The 24,122-nt window shown below is 35.3% G+C and overlaps 1 protein-coding gene across 2 annotated transcripts in view; it reads left to right on the top strand.

Moving 5' to 3' along the window:
* Positions 1-24,122, top strand: part of LOC148952449 (protein FAM151B) — a 52,920-nt gene that overhangs the window by 378 nt on the left and 28,420 nt on the right. The window contains exons 2-3 of one of the 2 annotated variants that reach the window (XM_089089889.1): positions 9,460-9,543; positions 13,729-13,955. In XM_089089889.1, coding sequence (XP_088946015.1) covers positions 9,460-9,543; positions 13,729-13,955 — 311 coding nt within the window. Of the gene's footprint in view, positions 1-9,456; positions 9,544-13,728; positions 13,956-24,122 lie in introns of both variants that reach the window. The other variant, XM_089089888.1, reaches the window with a different exon arrangement.

Here is a 24,122-nt window from a genome sequence, read left to right as displayed (position 1 = left end):
ATATATATATATATATATATATATATATATATATATATATATATATATATATATATATCAGGGCCGTATCCAGTATTTTTGTTCAGGGGGGGGGGGGGTTACTAATTTTTGACTTTTTTTTGGGGGGGGGGGTTACTAATTTCTGACTCAGTTTTCGACTAATTTTACTGATTTTTACCTAGGTTTTACTAATTTTCGACTTATTTTCGAGCCGGTCAAAAATTTCGGGGGGAGGGGGTTCAAACCGAGTAACCCCCCCCCCCCCTGGATACGGCCTTGATATATATATATATATATATATATATATATATATATATATATATATATATATATATATATATATATATATATATATATATATATATATATATATATATATATATATATATATATATATAGTAGAGAGAGAGAGAGAGAGAGAGAGAGAGAGAGAGAGAGAGAGAGAGAGAGAGAGAGAGAGAGAGAGAGAGAGAGCGAGAGGGCGAACCAGCCAGCATTGGGACTGACATCCTAGTGTGTTTTTGTATATTCTCCGTTGGACTCAAAATAGTCCAACGGTCCTACAAGATTCTTCTGAGAATGACATGTCACCTCCTCCCAGAGCCCCTTTTAATTTAAGGATTTAAAATTTTTAGGCTATGCTTTGTATATAATATAGGTTTTATTATTTTAAAGCGGGGTCGTGTTTGATCTTTTTTGTCCGAAAAGGCTAACAATATTAAGCAGCTGTTTCTGAGATATTGCAAATATGACTTTTTGACAACCTTGACCCACTTGGTGTCTTCTGATTTAGTTCAACTTCCTCTTCAACATTCCACAGAAGTTTCAATTATTACCCTCAGCCATACCTGAGATATTGCAGATGTATCCTTTTGATAACCTGGATGCATTTGGTGCACCTTAATTTAATCCAGGAGGCCTCCCACCCAAACAGATAATTTTTATGTGAATACCTTTAGCCATTCCTGCGATATTTCGAATAAGCCCTTTTGACAACCTGGGTTATGTACATATTGCATTATTATTGGCACCGTAGTTGTAGCATAATTCGGGCATTGTTCTTTTCTGAGTGATCGGATCAAACCTGGTATCAAATCATGTCATAGTAGCGCACAGTTTATCACCTATTAATATTCCTACGAGAAGCCGTTTCAAAGCTTTCCATCATTTTGCTGATGATTGCCAAATTCAACTAGTCTGAATATTGAGCCTGAATTTAGTATGTAACGATTTAGCAACAAAGTTTTGATATTAAGACTAACCGAAATAATAATTGTCATTCTAGAATCAGCTACAAATGGTGTTTTTTTTTCTCACTGGACAGTTTTTTAAACGCGTTTTTAATCGTCTTAGGGAGAAGGGGGGGGGACTAGCTATCATCTTCCTTTTTAAAATAAAGTCAAAAGAAAAATTAAACTTCTAATTTGGGGAATGAAATATAAGGTGATGGAGTCAGGTTAATTATGTCAGTATTCTTAATAGGATGAAGTGTGAATAATAATAGGCATGTTGGTAGGGTGAGTTGTAATTTTAAGTGCTTTGTGGGGGGAGGGTCAGATTAGCTCTGTCACGTTTCTTACTAGATTTAGGTATAATTATTATGTGAAAATAGACATGAAAATAAGGATATACTTTATTAGAGGTAATTAAAAGAGGTAAAATAAAGAGGTATAATTTAGGGGACTCGGGAGCTAGATATCATTAATTTTTGAAAGGTAAAACAGATATAAAAAAGAAAAAACATTAATATTCATAGTGGTATATACAGGGTGATGGGAAGTTTGTATGGAGTTTATATGAGCGGTCTTGTTGGTAAGATTTACTTGTATTCGGGGGCGTAGCTACAATATTTATTTTTAGGGGGGGGGGGCAAGAGAGGGTGCTATTGAAGTAGGTGTTATTCAAGCGTCAGTGAAGCAGAGTAACTATTTAACAAATACGCTACTTGGTGACTCTATAAACATTACGTAATGCATTACAAGCAATAAACACATATGATACAATCATAAATATAAGTTCCGGTGCTTGGCTTTTACTAAAATTGTCAGCAATGAGCTGCTGCAGACGACAGTAGTAGAGCGTAAACAAATTTTCGGGGGGGGGGGCAAAGGTGAATGTCGTATACACGGCTTTTTTCAAACGGATTCATCACTAATGCATATCGCCCCTACACTTTCCCTGGCCCACATGCCCAGCACAGGATGCTCAATCAAACAATTCGTGGCAACGAACTGTAACTAAGGAGCGACCCTGCTCAATAGTAACCGAAACTCTAAAAGCTCTAAGTTTTGATACCAATAGATACATCAAAAGCATTGAATTTTTATGCTGATTTCAAATATATAAGTTTCATCAAGTTTAGTCTTACCCATCAAAACCTACGAGCCTAAGAAATTTTGCATTATTTTCGAAAAAAGAGGAAATCATCCCTTTAAAGTGATACAATCGTAATAAAAATCACACCATCAAATTCAGCGTATTAGAGAACCCTACAGTAGAGGTTTTAAGCTCCTATCTGCAAAAATATGGAATTTTGTGTTTTTTGTCAGAAGAAAGATCACGTATGTGTGTTTATTTATTTATTTTTGTTGTTGTTGTTGTTTTTTTTCCCAGGGTTGATCGTATCGACCATTGGTCCTGGAATATCCTAATAGGGCTCATTTAAACGTAAATGAAAAGTTCTAGTGCCCTTCTTAACGATCAAAAAATTGGAAGACAACTAGGCCCCCTCTCAAGCTCATTTTTTCCCGAAGTCACCCGATCAAAATTTTGAGATAGCCGTTTTGTTTAACATAGTCGAAAAATCTAGCAGCTATGTCTTCGAGTATGACCTAATCCCCCATAGTCCCGGGGGGAAGAGCTGCAGGTTGTGAACTTTGCCCATTATTTACATATAGTATTGGCGATAGTATAAGTATACAAACGTTTTCAGGGGGAATTTTTCTGGTCGGGGGGGGGGGGGGTACGTTTGAGGATCTTTCCATGCAGGAATTTTGCATGGGGGAAGGGAATTTTCCATGAAGGGGGCGCCGGATGTCCCAATAATATTAAAAAAAACATTTAAAAATCAGAAATTAAATAAAAAACAAGTTTTTTCAACTGAAAGTAAGAAGCAACATTAAAACTTAAAACCAACAGAAATTATTACGTATATGAGGGGTTTCGCCCCCTTGTCAAAACCTCGCTCTATAAGTTAAAGTTTTTTTTTAGTACTTTCCAAGGGGATATTTATTCTAGTTAAACGGCCTTTGTGATTCAGAGGTTATTTTTAAAGAATCGCAACAAAACTCAAAGTTATGCTTAAAGAACTAGATATTGACGAGGGGGAGAACCCTAGATGGAGGCTGCTTGTTATTACTTTTTATTACGGCTATCTACGATACCAGCAACAAGAAAACAACAAAAACTAAGCAAACAGTTGTGTTGCTTTGCAATACAGTAAGACCCCACAATGACTTAAAACTTGATACCAAGTCACAAGGGAAGTAATTCTAAGCTCTTCACGAGTTTTAAGATACAACGTCTCTGAGAATTTTACTTCAGAGGCTAGGAAAGAATCTAGAAAATAATATCGATAGAAAATAATTTCTATTTTTCATAAAAATTACAGAAAATTTTGAGAACTTCAGCAAAACTTATCTTTTTTTTCATACAACCCCATATAGGAAGAAAGATCAAATTTCCACGTTTTATCATTACCGATCTATAGACCACTAATTCTTAAAAAAAAAAAAAAATACAAAAGTAATAGCGTTGACGTGCAGCACGATAAAAGCTATAACGACCTATTAACTTTCACAACCCTATGGTCCAAATTCCGTCTTAGGATTAAAAATTACATTAAAATAAAAACAGGCCCATAGCTTGAGAAGAAGGGGAAACAATTTGGCATCAAAAATATTAAATGATTTTAAACAAAAATTCAGAGAAATTTGAGTAGAGGCTTAATTAATTTATAAATAAATATACTCATGGATTTAATTTTATTGACTCTATCCGTGAAACGGCTGGGTTTCAGACTAAACAAACATATTCAAGTGGAGGATGAAGAAAATATATATTAATCCTTAACCCATTATTGCTCAAGACCAGTTACTGGCAAAATTTAGCAATGGTTTCGTAAGGGCATTTCGCACCAACGGTGTAACCAAGGTGCTATGTTTCCATATGGGAACGTTGGGCGTTAGCGTTGTTCTTGGAAATGAAGGACGTATATAAATACATATCTTTAGTCATGTTTAATAAGTGTTAGTACAAAATATAAACATAAGTTAGGTATGGAATTTCTCGTAACACATTTGTAAGTGAAGTCTGATACATTCTTCACTCTAGTAATGGTTTTTTTCTGCATCGATCCTACTTCTCTGATGTCACCAGTACATAAATGGTTGAGATTTCTTAGGGTAGATCTGCGTTGAATCTGAGCTCCCACAATGACATGTACTGTATGTTTTGTCCTGGTGGACGAAACTACATTTTCCCCTGATAAAGCAGTCCTATTGAGTCGTAGTTTGTTGCTACACAAGCAGCTTTGCCATCTTTCAATTTTGTAGCCAAAACCACTCCATCTGACCTTTAGTCATAATAAAGACGTTATTTCTTTTCAATGAGCATCCCTTCAAGCGAGTTTCACGTACAGTGAGTGTGGCACGAAATCTTTGCGAGTGAAGTTGCGTGAAGATCGTGATTTGTTAAGAAATTATCAAAGAAGACTTTGTGAAGGGCTGCTTTTTCAACAGACAGACAATAGGCTTGTGATTACCTATGGACCTAAGGGTATTGCTGGCTGTTTTTACTCTTACCACAGTGTAGATCAATGTTGTGGGGATATCCATTAGAAAAAGTTAGTACCCATACTTTGTATCCAAATCAGATCTGTTTTTCTTGGATATACATTTTACAAACGTAACGACCAAAGAAAGCTATTATTTGTTCGTCCATGGAAAGTTTTTTGACCTAACGTCCCATATTGTTGAAGTTTAGTGTTCATAGCATCTACAACTGGCTTCACTCTAGCAATTTTGTCGCTGTCCTAGAGCTCATTATTATTTACAAAGTGCAGTTACTAGGTCGTCTGACCTGAACTAGTACATTCTTACAGAGGGAAGTTGATGTTATCCTGATTGTGACACAATTCCCTAAAAATTATCAAGTTCTTCAAAGCTCAGTGTGAAGCTGATATCATAATTCTCAGAGACATATCGTTTTGTTTCTCATATGATCATAGCCTGAATATTTTCTACTTAAAACTGACAAAAACCTCGAATTCGAGTATGGTTATCATTTGACTGGCCTTGTCTTCCATTCATCGTAGTGATTCAGATGGAAGCTATCCAGACCATGCTGTCTTTTTCCATTTTGGCGCATCCCTTGGGTTCTTTTTCAAAGATTTTTGAGAAAACGAGTTCAGATTTTTTAGAAAACGAGTTCAGATTTTTTAGAAAACGGTTCAGATTTTCAGAAGTTCAGAAGGTTTCAGAATTCAGAAGGTTCAGATTTTTTAGAAAACGAGTTTTGAAGTCTATCCTTGCGATACTGCTGTACTGTTAGGACTGCTTTCCTACGGCGGCTTAAAGGAATCTGTTACTGAAATATGGGTAATATCAAGCTCTATCGTCCCTTAAACATCGCTTGGAAGGTCACTCAAAGAGTCTCCATTGTTCTGTGTTACTGACTACTCCCACATCAGGAGGAATTACGACCATATCAATTTCTTCATCCTCATCAGTTAGTTCGTATAGCATAGCGACAGCTTCTTTAACAAATAAGAATCGTTTTGGAGGAATTTACAAACTCAAGTAAACCATCAGGTCCAGATTATATGACAATTTGTGGTACCGAAACACCCAACGTCCCCAACCGGGAACACTTAGTTATCCGATACTGTGTCCCTAATCTGTGGATATTTTTAATATAAGGGCATCGTCGATTCTAAAATAGGTAAGTATGGAGTTTTAAAACACCTAAACAAGATTTTTCCAACGCTCACCTTTGGTTGTATTTCACCCAAAACGATTGGTTTCAAAAAACTTACTTTTAGCTAGATTTCAGGAAATCTTAAAAACTTACCCGATCCTAATTCAGGGAACATAGAATTCCAGGTTGTTGCTGGTTAGCCCTAGATTTCTATGGGAAGCTCAGAACTTGCCCGAACTACTGCCTTCTAATGGGTTAATTAATGAGAAAGGAATACCTAAATTTATAAAGGAGCTTAAGGAGGGAAATGAAAGCATAAGTTTTGTGAATAATGTTTTTAACATGGATATTCCTCTTGAAACTAGAAGAAATTACAATACCAAATCATAGGCAGCACAATAGTGCTGCCTAAGTAAAGAAAGATGTTGGCACAATGTATTAATTTATTTTCTTCTTCCATACCAGGGCACTTCGTATAAAAGGAGTGGTCGTAGAAACTTGGAAAAGGACTTATTCAATTAGAAATTGGAATGGCTAGTGCCCTTTTTAATAGTCAAAAGTGATTGGAATGCAACTAGCACCCCTTCCACGCCCACCATTTCCCCAAACACATCCAATCAAAATTTTGAGATAGCCATTTTGTTCAGCATAGTTGATTTCTAGACATAAATTATGTTTTTGAGGAGGCCACTCCCCCCACAGCCCTCAGGGCAAGGGTTGTAAGTTATGCCCTGGGGGCATATAAGGTTTTTATAGAAAGTGTTGTCGCAGAAACTTCAAAAAAGGCTCATTCGATTGGAAGTTCAAAGGGCTTGTACCCTTTTTAATAGTTGAAAGTAATTGAAGGGCAACTAACCCCCCTCTCACGCCCACCTTTTCCCCAAACACATCCAATAAAAATTTTGAGATCGCCATTTTGTTCAACTTAGTTGAAAGTTCTGGAAATTAGGTCTTTGAGGCTGACAGCCCCCCCCCCCCCCACATTCTTCAGGGCAAGGGTTGTAAGTTTTGCCCTGGGGGCACATAAGGTTTATATTGAAAGCGTTGTCGTAGACACTTTAAAAATAGCTCATTCGATTGGAAATTGAAATGGCTAGTGTCCTTTTTAATAGTCGAAAGTGATTGGAAGGTAATTAACACCTCTTCACCCACAATTTCCCCAAAAACATCCAATCAAAATTTTGAGATAGCCATTTTGTTCAACGTTGTTGAAAGTTCTGGAAATTAGGTTTTTGAGGATGACAACCACTTCCCCTCAGGGCAAGGGTTACAAGTTATGCCCTGGGGGCATATAAGGTTTTTATTGAAAGCCATGTCGTACAAACCTGAAAAGGGTGCATTCGATTGGAAATTAAAGGGCTAATGCCCTTTTTAATAGGAGAAAGTGATTGGAGGTTAACTGACCCCCTTCCCACGCCCACGATTTCCCCATACACGTTCAATCAAAATTTTGAGATAGGCATTTTTCTCAACGTAGTTGAAAGTTCTGGAAATTATGTCTTTAAGGATGACAACCTCCCACAGCCCTCAGGGCAAGGGTTGTAAGTTATGCCCTGGAGACATATAAGTTTTTATAGAAAGTTTTATCGTAGAAACTTCAAAAAGGGCTTATTCGATTGGAAATTAAAATGTCTAGTGCCCTTTTTAATAGTCGAAAGTAATTGGAGGGCAACTAGTCGCCCTCTCACGCCCATCATTTCCCCAACCACATACAATCAAATTTTGAGATAGCCATTTTTTTCAACGTAGTTGAAAGTTCTGGAAATTAGGTCTTTGAGAATGACACCCCCCCCCCACAACCCTCAGGGCAAGGGTTGTTAGTTATGCACTGGGGGCATATAAGGCTTTTATAGAAACTTTGGTAGTAGAAACTTCAAAAAGGGCTCATTTGATTGGAAGTTGAAAGGGCCAGTGGCCTTTTTAATAGTCGAAAGTGTTTGAAGGGCAACTAAACCCCCTCTCACACCCACCATTTCCCCAAACACATCCAATAAAAATTTTGAGATAGCTGTTTTGTTTAACGTAGTGTACAGTTCTGGTAATTAGGTCTTTGAGGATGACAGCCCCTTTCACAGCCCTCAGGGCAAGGGTTGTAAATTATGCCCTGGGGGCATATAGGGTATTTAAAGAAAGCGTTGTCGTAGAAACTCAAATAGGGCTCATTCGATTTGAAATTGAAAGGGTTAGTGCCCATTTTAATTGTCGAAAGTGATTGGAAGGCTTGACATTTTTATAGTAAAGATCAATGTGTGTACAATGTATGTTTTTTTTTTTTTTTTTTTTTTTTTTTTTTTTTTTTTTAGACCAGGGCACTTCGTATCGAAGGAGTTGTCGTAGGAACTTCGAAAAGGGTTCATTCGATTGAAAATAGAATGAATAATGCCATTTTGAATAGTCGAAAGTGATTGAAGGGCAACTAGTCTCCCTCCCACGCCCACCCTCCCATTTGCCCGTTATGTTTAAAAACTAAATCTTGCCTTAAGATTAAATCAAAATGTTCTGTGTTAATGCTATTTTCCAATAAGGCATCTCAACAGCATCCCAAGAATGACTGAGGGTATTGTTTTCAAACTTTTGCGGCTACTTCTGCTCTTAAAATTTAACCAAATCAAAATAGCGTAATTGTATCCAAGCTATCAAAGAAAGTAAACAGATTTTTTTGCGAATGGTATCAAGTTTTCTATTTCAGGTCAACTAGAGGAAGTATGAAACTAAATTAAACACTACCATTTTTTGTCCAGATTTTTAAAAGGGTGTATGTTGTTAAAAATTGCTGAAAATGTTTCTTAAGCATACAAATAGCAGGCCATACTATAAAGTCCTTAAAAAAAGAAAAGATTTAAAGTATTATTATCTTTTTCTTTGAATAGACTATGTCAATATAAAACGAACAGAAATTATTTAAAATAACTTTTCCCACAAAATAAGTTTTTCAAAGAAAAGTAAAGAACTCCATTAAACCAAACATGAGCAAAAATAAAATTAAATAATCTACCAAGGGTGAAACTACCACAAATCAGCATCGATAAATAAATGAAACCCAAAACGAACAGAAATTATAATAAATAACCGAGTCAAACTCAAAACGAGCAGAAATTAACATGAGTAGGGCTCAAAACCCCTAAGACTTCCCAAGGGCAGAACATAATTTGCAATTTACTGAAAAAAATGCAAATGAATGTGCATTGTCAGTTTAATATACATATACTGATATTTAGTAATCAAAATGTTAATATTATTTGATTTATTAAAGTTATGAAAGTAAAAACATTTATATTTTTTTTTCAGAAAGCTTTAAAGAAGCGATTGACCTCTTAAGGCAAATGGTGACAACTTCAAATGGGTCTGATGAGCTTACATTTAGCTGATCAAGGTTCTTACAAACAACTTTTTGATTTCAGAATACCAGTATTTTGGTTGGTTATTAAACGAGTCTTATATCCTGAAAATAATGTTGCTTTGCAACTTTGCGACACGATAAGAGTTTGCATGCTTTTCATCCATATTACTTGTTTATTTTTGTTTTTGTTTTTTTTCCAGCAGACTCTTTGCATGTTGAGGATTTAACGCAAGTAACATGGGCTCATGGCGTCAATTCAGTTTATTCGATGACAAAAGCTTTAGAGAGTAAGTAATATACCATGTTTCTTCTTCTTGAGTTCCGGAAACCAATTCCGCGTTAAGTTGAGTGATGATAAATATCAAATTTTTTTTTTCTACACGAAGATAAAAGGTGGAACTGGTCGAGAACCTGATTTTCAATTAATTCAATAAATTAAAATATTTTTTTCAAATGATAGTAAAGCGTGAAATTAGAAATTAAAACGAAGAGAAATTATTCCATATCATAGGCAGCACAATAGCGCTGCCCAAGTAAAGAACGATGTTGGCACAATGTATTATTATGTTTTTTTTGGTTTCTTGGTTTTAGACCAGGGCACTATTTATCGAGGGAGTTGTCGTAGAAACTTTGAAAAGGGCTCATTCAGTTGGAACTTGCAAGGGCTTGTGCCATTTTAATAGTCGAAAGTGATTGGAAGGCAACTAACACCCCTTCCACACCCACCATTTCCCCAAACACATCTAATCAAAGTTTTGAGATAGCTATTTTGTTCAACGTAGTTGAAAGATCTGGAAATTATGTCTTTGAGGAGGACACTCCCCTCAAAGCCCTCAGGGCAAGGGTTGTAACTTATGCCCTGGGGGCATATAAGGTTGTTTATAGAAAGCGTTGTAGTAGAAACTTCAAAAAGGGCCATTCAATTGGAAATTCAAAGGCTTAGTGCTCTTTTTAATAGTCGAAAGTGATTGAAGGGCAACTAACCCTCTTCTCACGCCCACCATTTCCCCAAACATTTCCAATAAACATTTTGATATAGCCATTTGGTTGAACGTAGTTGAAGGGCTTGGAAATTATGTGTTTGAGTGTGAACCCCCCCCCCCCCACAGCCCTCAAGGATAGTGTTGTAAGTTATGTCCTGGGGGCATATAAGGTTTTTTATAGAAAGTGTTGTCGTAAAACCTTAAAAAAGGGCTCATTCGATTGAAAATTGAGAGGGCTATGCCCTTTTTAATAGTCGAAAGTAATCAAAGGGAAAATCCCCCTCCCCCCACACCCATCATTTCCCCAAACATTTCCGATCAAACTTTTGATAGGGCCTTTTTGTGCAAAATAGTTAAAGTCCTGGAAATTATATCTTTGAGGATGACAACCCTCCCCCCATAGCCCTCAGGACAAAGGTTGTAAGTTTTGTCATAGAAGCTTCAAAAAGGGCTCATTCGCTTGGAAATTGGACTAGTGCCTTTCTTATTAGTCAAAAGTGATCATAGGGCAAATGCCCCCCCACGCCCATCATTTCCCCAAACATTTCCAATCAAAATTTTGAGATAGCCATTTTGTTCAACCTACTTGAAAGGTTTGGAAATTACGTCTTGAAAGTTATGGCCTGGGTTCATATAAGGTGTTATAGAAAGCAGGGTCATGTAAAGTTAGGAGGGGGCTCATTGGAGTAGTAATCAGACGCTCTGGTGCTCTTTTTAAGAGTCAGAGTGATCGGAGGGCAGCTACCCCCCTCCAAACACACACAAACGTCGTATTGTCGCGAAATGTATCTAATAGAAATTTTGAGATAGCCATTCTATTCAAAATAGTCTAAATATCATATAACAAGGCTTTTGGGGTTGAAACAAACCTCAGAGATTAGGGGCAAGGGTTGTAAGCCGAGGGGGTATTTAAGGTTTTTATGGAAGGGATGGTTGTTTAAATTTAGAAGACGCTCATTCTTTTTCCCTGAAAAAGACTATGTCAATATAAAACGAACAGAAATCAATTAAAAAAAACTTTTTCCACAAAAAAAGTTTTTCAAATCAAGTAAGGAACTCCATTAAACCAAAAATAGACAAAAATAGAATCAAATGATCTACCAAGCATGCAACTACCACAAATCATTATCAATAGATAAATGAAACCCAAAACAAACATAAATTAAAATAAACAACAGATTCAAACTCAAAACGAGCAGAAATTAATATGTGTAGGGTTCTAAAACCTTATTCTTTCTAAAAGCCAGAATATAATTTGGGAGTTACTGAAAAAAATTCAAAATGAATTAACTGAAAAAAAGTGCAATGTCAGTTTAACATACATATACTAATATTTATTCCTTAAAATTTTAATTAATTTTTGATTTCTTAAAGATGTAAAAATTAAAACATTTAAAATAATTTTTCGGTAAAGTACAAATTATATTCTGGCTTTTTGTGGTCCTAGTCCACGAACACGAACCAGTGGTCCTAGAATATCGCGGGAGGGCTCATTTGAACGGAAGCTAAAAGTTCTAGTGCCCTTTTTAAGTGACCAAAAAATGGAGGGCAACTGGGCCCTCACTCATTTTTTCTCAAAGTCACCCGATCAAAATTTTGAGATAGCCATTTTGTTTGGCATGGTAAAAAATACGATAATGTCTTAAAAATACGAGGATGACTTAATCCTCCACAGTCCCCGGTGGAAGGTCTGCAAGTTATGAACTTTGCCCAATGTTTACACATAGTATTGGTTATTTGGAAGCATACAGAAGTTTTCAGGGGAGATTTTTTTTTGGTAGTTGGGGGAGGGGTTTCGGGGGTTACGTGGGAGTATCTTACCATAGAGGAAGTTTTCACGGGGGAAGGGACAAAAAACGATCAGAAAGTAAAATAAAAAAACAACAATTTCTTCAACCGAAATTAAGGAGCAAGATCAAAATTTAAACGAACAGAAATTATTACGTATATGATTGGGTTCGCCCACTAATCATTACCTCGCCATTTACACTAAAGTTTTTTTTGCACTTTCATCAGATCTAATTATTCTAATTAACGGCCTTTGTGATTAAGGGGTCATTCTTAAAGAACACAATTTGAACTTTAGCGTATAAAGTGAGGTATTCACTAGGGGGCGAACCCCCTAATTTATGTAACCAAATATACAAATATAGAGGTTCGTTACGTAATATAGAAGTTAATTCGTAAGTTACGTCAGAACAAAATTTCGAGAAAGCCATTTAGCCAAAAAAAAATTAAAACTAATATGCAAATTTCTTTTAATTATTTATGTACGGTGAGCCAAAATCAAAGCTGCATTAACTCAAAAACGTTCAGAAATTAAATAAAAAAAAACAAGTTTGTTTTAACTGAAAGTAAGGAGCGACATTAAACTTAGAACGAACAGAAATTATTCCGTATATGAAAGGGGCTGTCCCCTCCACAGCACATCGCTGTTTACGCAAAAGTTTGACTCTGTCCCCCAACTTTATTTTTTAAAACAATAAAGAACTTTAGCGTAAAGAGCAAGGCGCTGAGGAGGGGACAGCCCCTTTCATATACGGAATTATTTCTGTTCGTTTTAAGTTTTAAAGTCGCTGCTTACTTTCAGTTTAAAAAAAACTTTTTTTTTATTTAATCAATAGTAATGAATGAGCTTCTACGTGATATTACTACCTCTGGACCTGAGGAGTTCAATATAGTTGACGAAAATCTTTAAATCAATCGGCTGTCTTAGAACTTCCCCTCAGTAGCTTTTAGACCCTCTTTGAGGCAAAATTATGTTATGGGTAATGTTCCTCAACTCACAGAAATGAATGGAGAGTGGGAGAAAAATGTAAATTGTTTTCTAAAACTAAGGGGTCAATTTTAAATGAAAATATCAAATAATTCGACAATCATTGGAAAACTATTTTGCCTTAGCGTTTTCCCAAAATCTTGAGCAATTTTAAAATTGTACGATCTGTCTTGAGAAGCATAGTATACAGAGAAGCAGAGAACTTGCTTATAAAAGTTACTGTCGTGACTCAAGAATTTTTTCTTGTTTTTAGTTGTTTCTGGGTTCAATCAAGTTTTTACTGGATTACAATTTCATGCAAAAAAAAACAACAAAAAAACAATAAGTTTTTGTGTTATTTTTAATGACTCAGTATTTGACATATAAATAATGTCTGAATAAAAGTGTGCACAAATAATATGGCTGGCTCAGGAAAACACGTCGTAAAAACAAACCAACAGAATTAAAGCACAATTTTTAGTTTGGGACAATTATCTCTCTTTTTCTCTTGTACAGTAGTTCTCTCTTTTTCTCCCTTTTTATATCTCTTAATCTCTCTATGACTCATATTCTTTACTTCTCTATTTGTCAACTTCTATCTCTCTTTCTCTATTTATCTATCTCTATTTCTCTACAATGCTCTGTTTCTTAATCTTTCTATTTTACAAAAATCTTTCTCACTCTACTGAAAGAATAAATGCTATCAGCTGTTGGCTTCTATTTTGCATTTTCAGGTAATATTGACTTCTTAGAAGCTGATATAAGCCTAGGTCAGTTTAATGGAACCGGTCCTGAAATTCCTATAATGGCTCATCCTCCAGTAACAGATTCAGATCTTTCTTTAGCTGGATTTTTGGATATGTACTTTGAAGCTAATAGTTCTCAGGGAATGAAGTTGGATTTCAAGGACATTTCCGTTTTGGAAGATTCTTTGATGGAAATTAAAAGCAGGGATTGGATTGTAAGTAGCCTTATTTCAAGAAAACGTTTCGAATTTTTCGAAATATTTCAGGGGGTGTTGTTCCTGAATGCTAAATAATCTTTGCGAGCACACGGTAGTTTTCCATCAGGATATTTTGGTGATATTTTCTGAAATTTCCCAATGTAGCTAATTTATACAGAACATATGAAAATAATAAAAGAGAAATAATAAATATAAAACATAATACAAAATAATATAAAAGATGCTGATATATAATACAGATATATGATACTAAAAGATACTAAAATATAATATAATGAAAAATGGATATCAAAAATAAAATAATAATAATAATAATAATACAAAGAATAATAAATATATATAAAAAACAATAAAGGAGAAACAGTAATTCAGAGTTTTCTGAGGGCATTGTATAAAATATAATGTACAGCCTCAACGAATATCTCGGCTATCAAACAGTTCGTGGTAACGAACTGTAAGTAAGGAGCGACCCGGCTCAATGGTAACCAAAACTCTAAAAAACGGAATTTTGATACCAATAGGTAAATCAAAAGAATAAGATTTTAATTTTGATTTCAAATATATAAGTTTCATCAAGTTTAATCTTACCTATCAAAAGTTACACGCCTGAGAAAATTTGGCTGATTTTCGAAAAAAAGGGGGAAAGACCCCCTAAAAATTACAGTACCTTAATGAAAATCAGACCATCATATTCAGCGTATACAGAGAACCCTACTGTAGAGGTTTCAAGCTCCTATCTGCAAAAATGTGGAATTTTCTATTTTTTGCCAGAAGAAAGATCACGGATGCGTGTTTATTTGTTTTGTTTTTTTTTATTTTGTTGTTTCTTTTTCCCAGGGGTGATCGTATCGACCCAGTGGTCCTAAAATATTGCGGGAGGGATCATTGGAACGCAAATTAAAAGTTCTATTGCCCTTTTTAGGTGACCAAAAAAATGGAGGGCAACTGGACCCCTCCCACGCTCATTTTTTTCCCAAAGTCACCCGATCAAAATTTTGAGATAGCCATTTTGTTCAGCATGGTCCAAAATATTATAACTATGTCTTTTAGGATGACTTAATCCCTCAAAGCCCCCAGGAGGAGGGCTGAAAGTTATGAACTTTACCCAATGTTAACATATAGTATTGCTTATTGGAACCCGGCTCAATGGTAACCGAAACTCTAGAAAACGGTATTATGATACAAATTGATACATCAACAGAATCGAATTTTAATGCTGATTTCAAATATATAAGTTTCCTCAAGTTTAATCCTACACGTCACAAGTTACGCGCCTGAGGAAATTTGGCTGATTTTTGAAAAAAGAGGGAAAGACCCCCTAAAAATTATAGAACCTTAATGAAAATCACACCATCATATTCCGCGTATCAGAGAACCCTACTGTAGAGGTTTCAAGCTCCTATCTACAAAAATGTGGAATTTTGCATTTTTTGCCAGAAGAAAGATCACGGGTGCGTGTTTATTTTTTTTTTCCCCCAGGGGTGATCGTATCGACCCAGTGGTCCTAGAATATCGTGGGAGGGCTCATTGAAAAGGAAATTAAAATTTCTAGTGCTCTTTTTAAGTGACCAAAAAATGGAGGGAAACTAGGCCCCCTCCCACGCTCATTTTTTTCCCAAAGTCACCTGATCAAAATTTGTAGATAGCCATTTTGTTCAGCATGTTCGAAAATATTATAAGTATGTCCTTTAGGATGACTTAATCACCCGAAGTTCCCGGGAGGAGGGCTGAAACCCAATGTTAACATATAGTATTGGTTATTGGGAAGTATACAGTACAGACGTTTTCAGGGGAGATTTTTCCTGGTAGTGAGGGGGGGGGGGTCGGGCAGGGACGTACGCAGGGAAGGGGCCTCCGAGCCCGGGTCCCCCCCCCCCCCGAAATCTCACGATTTTTTCATTTTCCCATAATTTTCTGATTTTTCTCACAGAATAATGGGTTTGAAGGATTTGCCCCCCCCCCCCGAAACAAATTGCCCTCCCCCGAAACAAATTTCTGCGTACGTGCATGGGGTTGGGGGTTATGTAGGAGGATCTTTCCATGAAGGAAGTTTTCATGGGGGAAGGGACATTGCTATGAAGGGGACGCCGGACTTCCCAGCATTATTCTAAAAAAAAAGATCAGAAATTAAATATAAAAAAACAAGTTTTTCAACTGCAACAGCAGCAACATCAAAACTTTAAACGAACAGAAAATATTACGTATATGATTGGGTTTACCCCCTAGTCAATACTTCGCTCTTTAAGCCAGAGATTTTTTAGTACTTTCATAAGAGGTATTTATTCTAATTAACGGCCTTTGGGATTAAGGGGTCATTTTTAAAGAATTGGAACAAAATTCAAACTTTCGCTTAAAAAGCAAGGTATTGACTAGGGAGAGAACCCCCTAATATACGCATTAAAAATCTATAAACACAGAAGTTCGTTACGTAAGTTAATTCGTAAGTTACGTATTTTTATTACTAATTAAAACGTTCGTTAATAAAATTAAAAAAGTTTCGAGAAAGCCATTTAACTAAATAAAAGTAAATTAATAGGAAAATTTTGTTTTAATTGTTCATGTACTGTGAGCCAAGATCAAAACCTGCATCTATTCAAAAACGTTCAAAAATTAAATAAAAAAAAACAAGTTTTTTTTTAACTGAAAGTAAGGAGCGACATTAAAACTTAAAATAAACAGAAATTATTCCGTACATGAAAGGGGCTGTCCCCTCCGCAGGGCCTCGCTCTTTACGCTAAAGTTTTTATTGTTTTAAAAATTAAAGTTGTGGGACAGAGTCAAACTTTAGCGTAAAGAGCGAGGCGCTGAGGAGGGGAAAGCCCCTTTCATATACGGAATAATTTCTGCTCGTTTTAAGTTTTAATGTCGCTCCTTACTTTCAGTTAAAAAAACTTGTTTTTTTTATTTAATATCACTAAAAGCCGTCTTCAGAGTGATATGATATAAAATCATAAAAAAAAATATATCACTCAAAAATTCATTGATAAAATACTAAAACCATAAAAAATTCATACATTTTTCTTAAAAGAGTCTTGTCTTCATTACCTCATAAAAGTTTGATTTAGACTGAAAAAAGGTTATTGATGTGTGCTATTCGAATTGATAAAAATTTGAACAGTTCTTTATTGCAAAAGTTTTCTTTTGGCAGCTAGTCTTATATCTTTTGGATACATTTTGACTACGGTTTTTGTTATATTGCATTGATTGTTGTATAATTAAATTTGTGCGTATAGGGTTAAGTCTGTACCCACCCAAGGAAGTATTATTATTTAAGTTTTGTTTGATTTTGATTGATTTAAGGACAATCTATTAGTAGGATAAAGATAAAGTTTAAAGAGAATTGAGCAGTCAAAGGGGAAAGGTATGATGAGTAATAAAGGTAAAGGAAATGAAGTGAAGGGAGAAACAGACATTCTACCTATTAGTATTTTTTTGTAAAGGTAGAGTTTTTCATTTCTTTCTTACTTTTTTTATATATTGTTATTTTGGGGGATGGGGGGTAATAGTGAATTATATATCAGGGGAAGAGGTTGATGAAAAAGGATTTGAAAAGTGTAATTTAAGGTCACGATGGAAGGGGTGCCCTAAAGGGGAAGGGCAGCCTGAGATATCGGATGAACCTAAAAGGTATATGAAAATTGAAATGTAGTATACCTCTATTTTTATAACCTGATATATTTTGGAATGCTCAATTTTATATAAATTTAATATTTTGAAATTTTTGAAGAAGTTTTTTATTAAGAAAAGAGTAGGTGACATTAAATAAATTATGAGATATTTTTAAAGAAAATTTGAAAGTCACCAAGAGGAGAGGAGGTGGGGAAAAAAAAGGACAATCTATTCAACACCCAAGTCATAAAACTTAAAACTAATATAATTATTATAACAAACAGATTCAATGATAAGATCTAATATGTATCTTTCACCAGTAAAAATTAGCATCATCAACATCAATAGGAGAGAGATTCTTATGATAAAGACAAAACGTAAATTTGTTTTATAAAGTTGAATTACATATGAAAAAAAGAAATTGAAATCGTTTCGAAGTATCAACTTAATGAGAATGAATAGATGAGCAAAGCATGGAAATACAATTTAAAATTATTAATTTTTTCGAAAGATTGCCGAAGTTCTTGCTTTGTCTTTTTGTTTCTTTGCTAATAAAAACTATTTTTTCTAATAGTACTTAATGGCTAGGATTATCAAAAATGTGAATGGTTAAAGCTGAATCAAAGGATATTGAACTACTTTCAGAATTTGATGGTTTTTTTTATCCTTTCTTTATGTTGCTGTAAAGTTTTCATAATTGATGATGTGTTCTACGGACGTAGTAATTGTGTGGTGTTTGTCATTATTTGGAGCCAACGAAATTTTTGTATTAAGGTAAATTGAGACAATTAATTCATTAATAAGTGTCAGATCTCAGTTTCTGAATAACTGCGATTGCGAAGTTTGATAAAATGTCAAGAAAACAGCAAACTATAGATGACATTGGTGATTTTGTACACTAGCGCCAATTGTCACTCTTATAGAGCACTCAACCTATTTGCTAAGCCTATTTAACCTACGCCTATTACAACCTATTTAAGCAACTGGGGTCAAGCCATTCGCAATTGTTGAATATATCTCTTGACTAGCTGTTAGTCTTTGTGTGGTACCTAATGTTGAAGCTGTCTTAGACCAAGACATCTCAACGCCAATTGATTCTTCTGTACAGAATTATCAAGTAATATTTTCAAGGATATTTTCAAGTTATCTTCAAGACAATCCTAGTTGCAGCAGGAGCTCCCTTACTAATTGCTCAAAAGATCCTTTAAGATCTAGAAAGCTGTATTAAGCCTAAGGAAGGATGAATATGCTGCGATTGGGTTTTTCAGGAGAATAGATATTAAGGATTCCCATCCGATACTTAACCGAAGGGTCTACTAGGTCCGAAGCTTGAATGCAGAGCTATTCCGAGTGTGGAATAGACAGAACCATCTATTCTGGTTACGAAGAGAGGCTGTAATGTACAAGGAAGAAAACATTTTGGGTAGAGAATATGAAAGAGAAAAAAACTGTTTATATGTCTCTATATGCATGTGGACCATTGTCTCTCTATCAAATTCTCTTATCCAGACATTTAAAGTGACAACTGTATCTACTGCGTTATAATCTTTTCTAAAACTTGTTTCAACATCCATCGTTGTTTCTGCAACTGTAACCTGGAACATAACACCTTACAAAAAAATTGCTGTCATTATACCTATAATTACTATGTAAGAGCCTATCTCCTTTTCTTGTGTAGATGTGCAAAAATATATGTCGACTACCCCTTTGGCCAAGAATGGTTGACTAAAAAATTCCGGAAACAATTTCCAGTTAATTGACATAATCCATACTCTGCTTCATTTCCGTAATTCCATTCATGTCCCAGCTGTTCTTTTTGTTAACCTTGGATATAAAACCTGATGTTCTTTTTATCAACACTTAGTACACCGGTCCTGTTCCCTGGAGGCAGGAGAAATCAAAACTTTCCTAAGGGTGAGGCTGCAACAACCCCTTATTATTGCCTAAAAAACTGACCATTTCAAATAACACACTCTTTCAACCTTCTCTGGATAATAGAGTATGAATGAAGAATCTTCGAGATACAAACAGGGCCATCACATATGGGGGAGGGGGAGGGGCGACGCCTCCCTCTCCAATGTTTTTGGTCAGTCGGTAAAAAGAGAATAAGTTCGACGCCGCTAAAATTCTTTGTTCAGTTCAATAAAGACCACGATAATACTAACAGGTCATCTACAGAAATTTTGAACTTGGTCGATAAACGCAGTAGTTTTACCGGCTCCTGCCATGATTTTACGGATGGTGCCAAAATTTTTCATTTGGTAAACTAAATAGCATTAAAATAGTGACATGATATGTACCAAAATCTAAATCTTGACAGGTAAATGCAGCGGTTTTACCGACTTGTGCAGTGATTTTACATATTGTATTCGAAACGGACATTATGTTAATTATTGACAAAAAAGAGTCGGTAAAAATGACCTGCCAGTCTGTAAAATCTCCAGCTCCCCCCCCCCCCCCCAGACATTTTGGCTAGTAACGACACTGGATGCAAAGACTGTAGTAAACCCTTTCTGCCCTATTCTTAGCAAAACAGTGCCTTTTTTTAGCGAATATACTACGAACGCCCACAGCCGGGGAAGGCTGAAGCATCAGTGGCGTCAATTTGTCAAAATAAAGTGGGGGGGGGGGCTATATTTTTTTAATCTAGAAGATAGGGACAAGTTTGTTGTTTTTTTCAGTTTTTCAATAAAAATACCAAAAAAAACGCTTTTTAAATGAAAACATCTCACTAAAAAGTCTTACTCACAATCTAGGGGGAGGGGGGGGGGGAATTGCACCCCCCCCTAATTGACACCACAATGAAGAATGCCACAATTCTCTCTCCTAAATAACATCCCTACTTAATAAATAGTGTTTCTATAAAAGAAAAAATCCGGAGATGTCTGCAAGATTTATGTTTACGCGTAAATCCGTTTCAAATTCCTTAATTTATCAGCAGTCTATTGCAAAATTAAAAAAAAAATTCCAAAACACACTTCAAAAACTGAAGTCCTATCTTCAAAAACGAACCGTAGAGATAAGATTCTTAGTTTTTGTTTCTTAATTTTTTAAACATTTTATTCTATTTTTGTAGTGTAAGAACAAGAAATCCCAGTTTCTTGATTTTTGCGCTTTACTGCTAGTATAAGGTATGCCAAGCGCAATAAACTAAAATGAAGATGCACGTGAAATCAAATCACATTATTCAGATCAAAGCCTTATCCCTATTAAATAAAAAAAAACAAGTTATTTTTAACTGAAAGTAAGAAACGATGTTAAAACTTAAAACGAACAGAAATGATTCCGTATATGAAAGGGGCTTCCCCCTCCTCAACGCCTCGCTCTTTACGCTAATGTTTTTTATTATTTAAAAAAAAATAGAGTTGTGAGAAAGTCAAACTTTAGCGTAAAGAGCGAGGCGTTGAGGAGGGGACAGCCCCTTTCATATACGTAATAATTTCTGTTCGTTTTAAGTTTTAACGTAGTTCCTTACTTTCAGTTAAAACAACTTGTTTTTTTTATTTAATTTTTGAACGTTTTTTAATTATTGCAGATTTTGATTTTGGCTCACCGTACATGAATAATTAAAACAAAATTAGTATATTAATTTTACTTTTATTTGGTTGAATAGCTTTCTAGAAACATGTTTAATTTTATTTACGAACGTTTTTATTATTAATAAATATACTTAACTTACGAATTAACTTACGTAACGAACTTCTATATTCACATATTTTTAATACGTATATTAGGGGGTTCGCCCCCTATTCAATACCTCACTTTTTAAGCTCAAGTTCGAATTTTGTTCCAATTCTTTAAAAATGACCCCTTAATCACAAAACCCGTTATTTAGAATAAATAGCTCTTATGAAAGTACTAAAAAATCTTTGGCTTAAAGAACGAGGTATTGACTAGGGGGTGAACCCAATCATATACGTAGGATAATATTTTCTGTTCGTTTTAAGTTTTAATGTTGCTGCTTACTTTCAGATAAAAAACATGTTTTTTTTTATATTTAATATCTGATCTTTTTTTAAATAATGCTGGGAAATCCGGTGCCCCCTTCATAGCAATGTCCCCTCCTCATGAAAACTTCCTTCATGGAAACGTCCTTCCCCATAACCCCCGCCCCCACCCCTCCCCCGCCCCCACTACCAGAAAAAATCCCCCCTGAAAACTTCTGTATACTTCCCAAAAACCAATACTATATGTTAACATTGGGTAAAGTTCATAACTTTCGGCCCTCCCCCCGGGAGCTTGGGGCACTAAGTCATCCTAAAAGACCTAGTTATCATAATTTCGACTATGCTGAACAAAATGGCAATCTCAAAATTTTGATCGGGTGACTTTGGGAAGAAAATGAGCGTGGGAGGGGGCCTAGTTGCCCTCTATTTTTTGGTCACTTAAAAAGGGCACTAGAACTTTGAAATTCCGTTCCAATGATCCCTATCACGACGTTTTAGGACTTTTTGGTCGGTACGATTACCCCTGGAAAAAAAAACACCAAATAACCACGCATCTGCGATCTTTCTTATGGCAAAAAATGGAAAATTCTACCCTTTTGCAGATGGGAGGTTGAAACTTCTACAGTATGGTTCTCGGATAAGCTGAATCTGATGGTGTGATTTTCATTAAGGTTCTATCGCTTTTAGGGGGTCTTTCCCCCTTTTTTTGAAAATCAGCCAACATTTCTCAGGCGCGTAACTTTTGATGGGTAGGGTTAAACTTAATGAAACATATATATTTGAAATCAGCATAAAAATCTGATTCTTTGTATGTATTTATTGGTATCAAAATCCTGTTTTCTAGAGTTTTGGTTACCATTGAGCCGAGTCGCTCCTTACTTACAGTTCGTTACCACGAAGTGTTTGAAAAGGCTTCGCTAGTACAGATAATTTGTTTCCAAGGCGTGCAGGGAGGTTTTCGATGGAACTTAGGGGAATACAGATCTTAATTTATAATTGGAATTAGGAGTGTCCAGAAATTTAATGTAGTTTAGTTGGTTTGGGAGATGTACTCCAAGGGCCTTTCTTCTTGCATATGTTCCTTATACAGGGAGACACTACGTTTCCCTTGATTTTTTTTCGAAGCATCAGCATCATGAATATGACATTCAATTTCATAAATCCATACAATAAAATAAATCGAACAAACTTAAAAAATGTAACAAAAATTAGTTTATATGCTTTTTGCTACGTTTTTATAGCACTTTTTTTTTGGGGGGGGGGGGTAAACCTCTTCTCTGATATGGTCTTTCTATAAGGTTAACTGACATGTCATGAATGTTCAGCTAAACAGGCCTATATTAAATGAGTTAAACGAATAAGTAATTCACGTATAAAGAAAGAAACTGACAATAGAGTATATTCAGAAGAAAAAGAAGAAGAAAAAATTCTAATCGAACCATGATACTCACCCGTAACCTGCTTTCATTCTGTCAATCGACTGAGAGGTAATTTTCAATGTTTTGATTTAAATGAGAAAACCGTCCTAGAGCCCTGTTGCTCGCCGTGAAGCTTTTCCTGAGGATCACACTCCTGTGGCAAAAACTCATGGCCGAAAAATAGTCCTTAAATAAATGATATTTATCACAGACACTGGGAAAAAATTAGGTAAGTGTAGACCTTTTGCAGCCTTAGACGATATAACTTCGCAATGCCTCTTCCATGCAGAGTTGTAGTTGACAGAAAATCCCAGCTGCTTCATTTAAAAACTAAAGTAATTACAATACCTTCCAAATAAACATTTTTCAACGAGTTCAGAATTAAGTCACTAAGTCTCAAAATCCAATGATTGGTTTTTGCTAACATTAACAGCAAAAAAAACTGATATTAGTTAATCTTTCAAATATATTCGAGTTCAGTAGACACCGTAACAGTGATGCCAAACGTGGTACAATTGTACTATTTTGGTACATTTCTTCTCTACTGGTACAATTTAGTACAACGCAAAATATGGTACATTTTACAAAATTATGGTACAATGTGGTACAATTCAGTATTTTTGTATAGATTTTCTATTCTTTCATCTATAAATAGTTTTATTTCACCCTGATCTTGTTTGCTATAGTCAAGATAAGAGACAGACAAGCAGGCACCAGTCACTTATTTTCCTTTTTTCGTAAACAGAAACTTTCGGCTTCCAAAGGTTGGACAAAAACATATCTCTGTGTATCAAGTCTTACTAATTGAAAATGAAAAAGCTAACATTGAAGCTATAATGACACTTTGGATGCGTGATGGTCGGGAATCTTTCAAGAATCCTGAAAAGAGACATTTTTTACAAGTCTATTGGAAGGCAGCCACCTCTGAATAAAATTTTATGCATCGACAAGAATCAGTGTACCAGTCCTAAAGGCCCTATAATTGATATTTCTTGTAGCCAACGACCAACATCGAGCTCCCAGAACGTTATTTGCTTTTTAGCTAGCAGATCTCCAGAAACAGTAAGAAAAAGAAAAAGCATTGCCATAAGAAGTACTAAGAGCAATGAAGAAGAATATTGACCAATAGAAGAGAACAGTATTCTGACGTGGAAGTTTTAGATCGAGACAAAAATATAAGAAGCAATCTT

Source organism: Artemia sp. Qi Xiang Cuo, chromosome 5 (assembly GCF_049724085.1).
Source record: "Artemia sp. Qi Xiang Cuo chromosome 5, ASM4972408v1, whole genome shotgun sequence".
NCBI lineage: Eukaryota > Metazoa > Arthropoda > Branchiopoda > Anostraca > Artemiidae > Artemia > Artemia sp. Qi Xiang Cuo.
The sequence above is the reverse complement of the archived record's forward strand: the minus strand, read 5'-3'. Positions and strand labels throughout refer to the sequence as shown.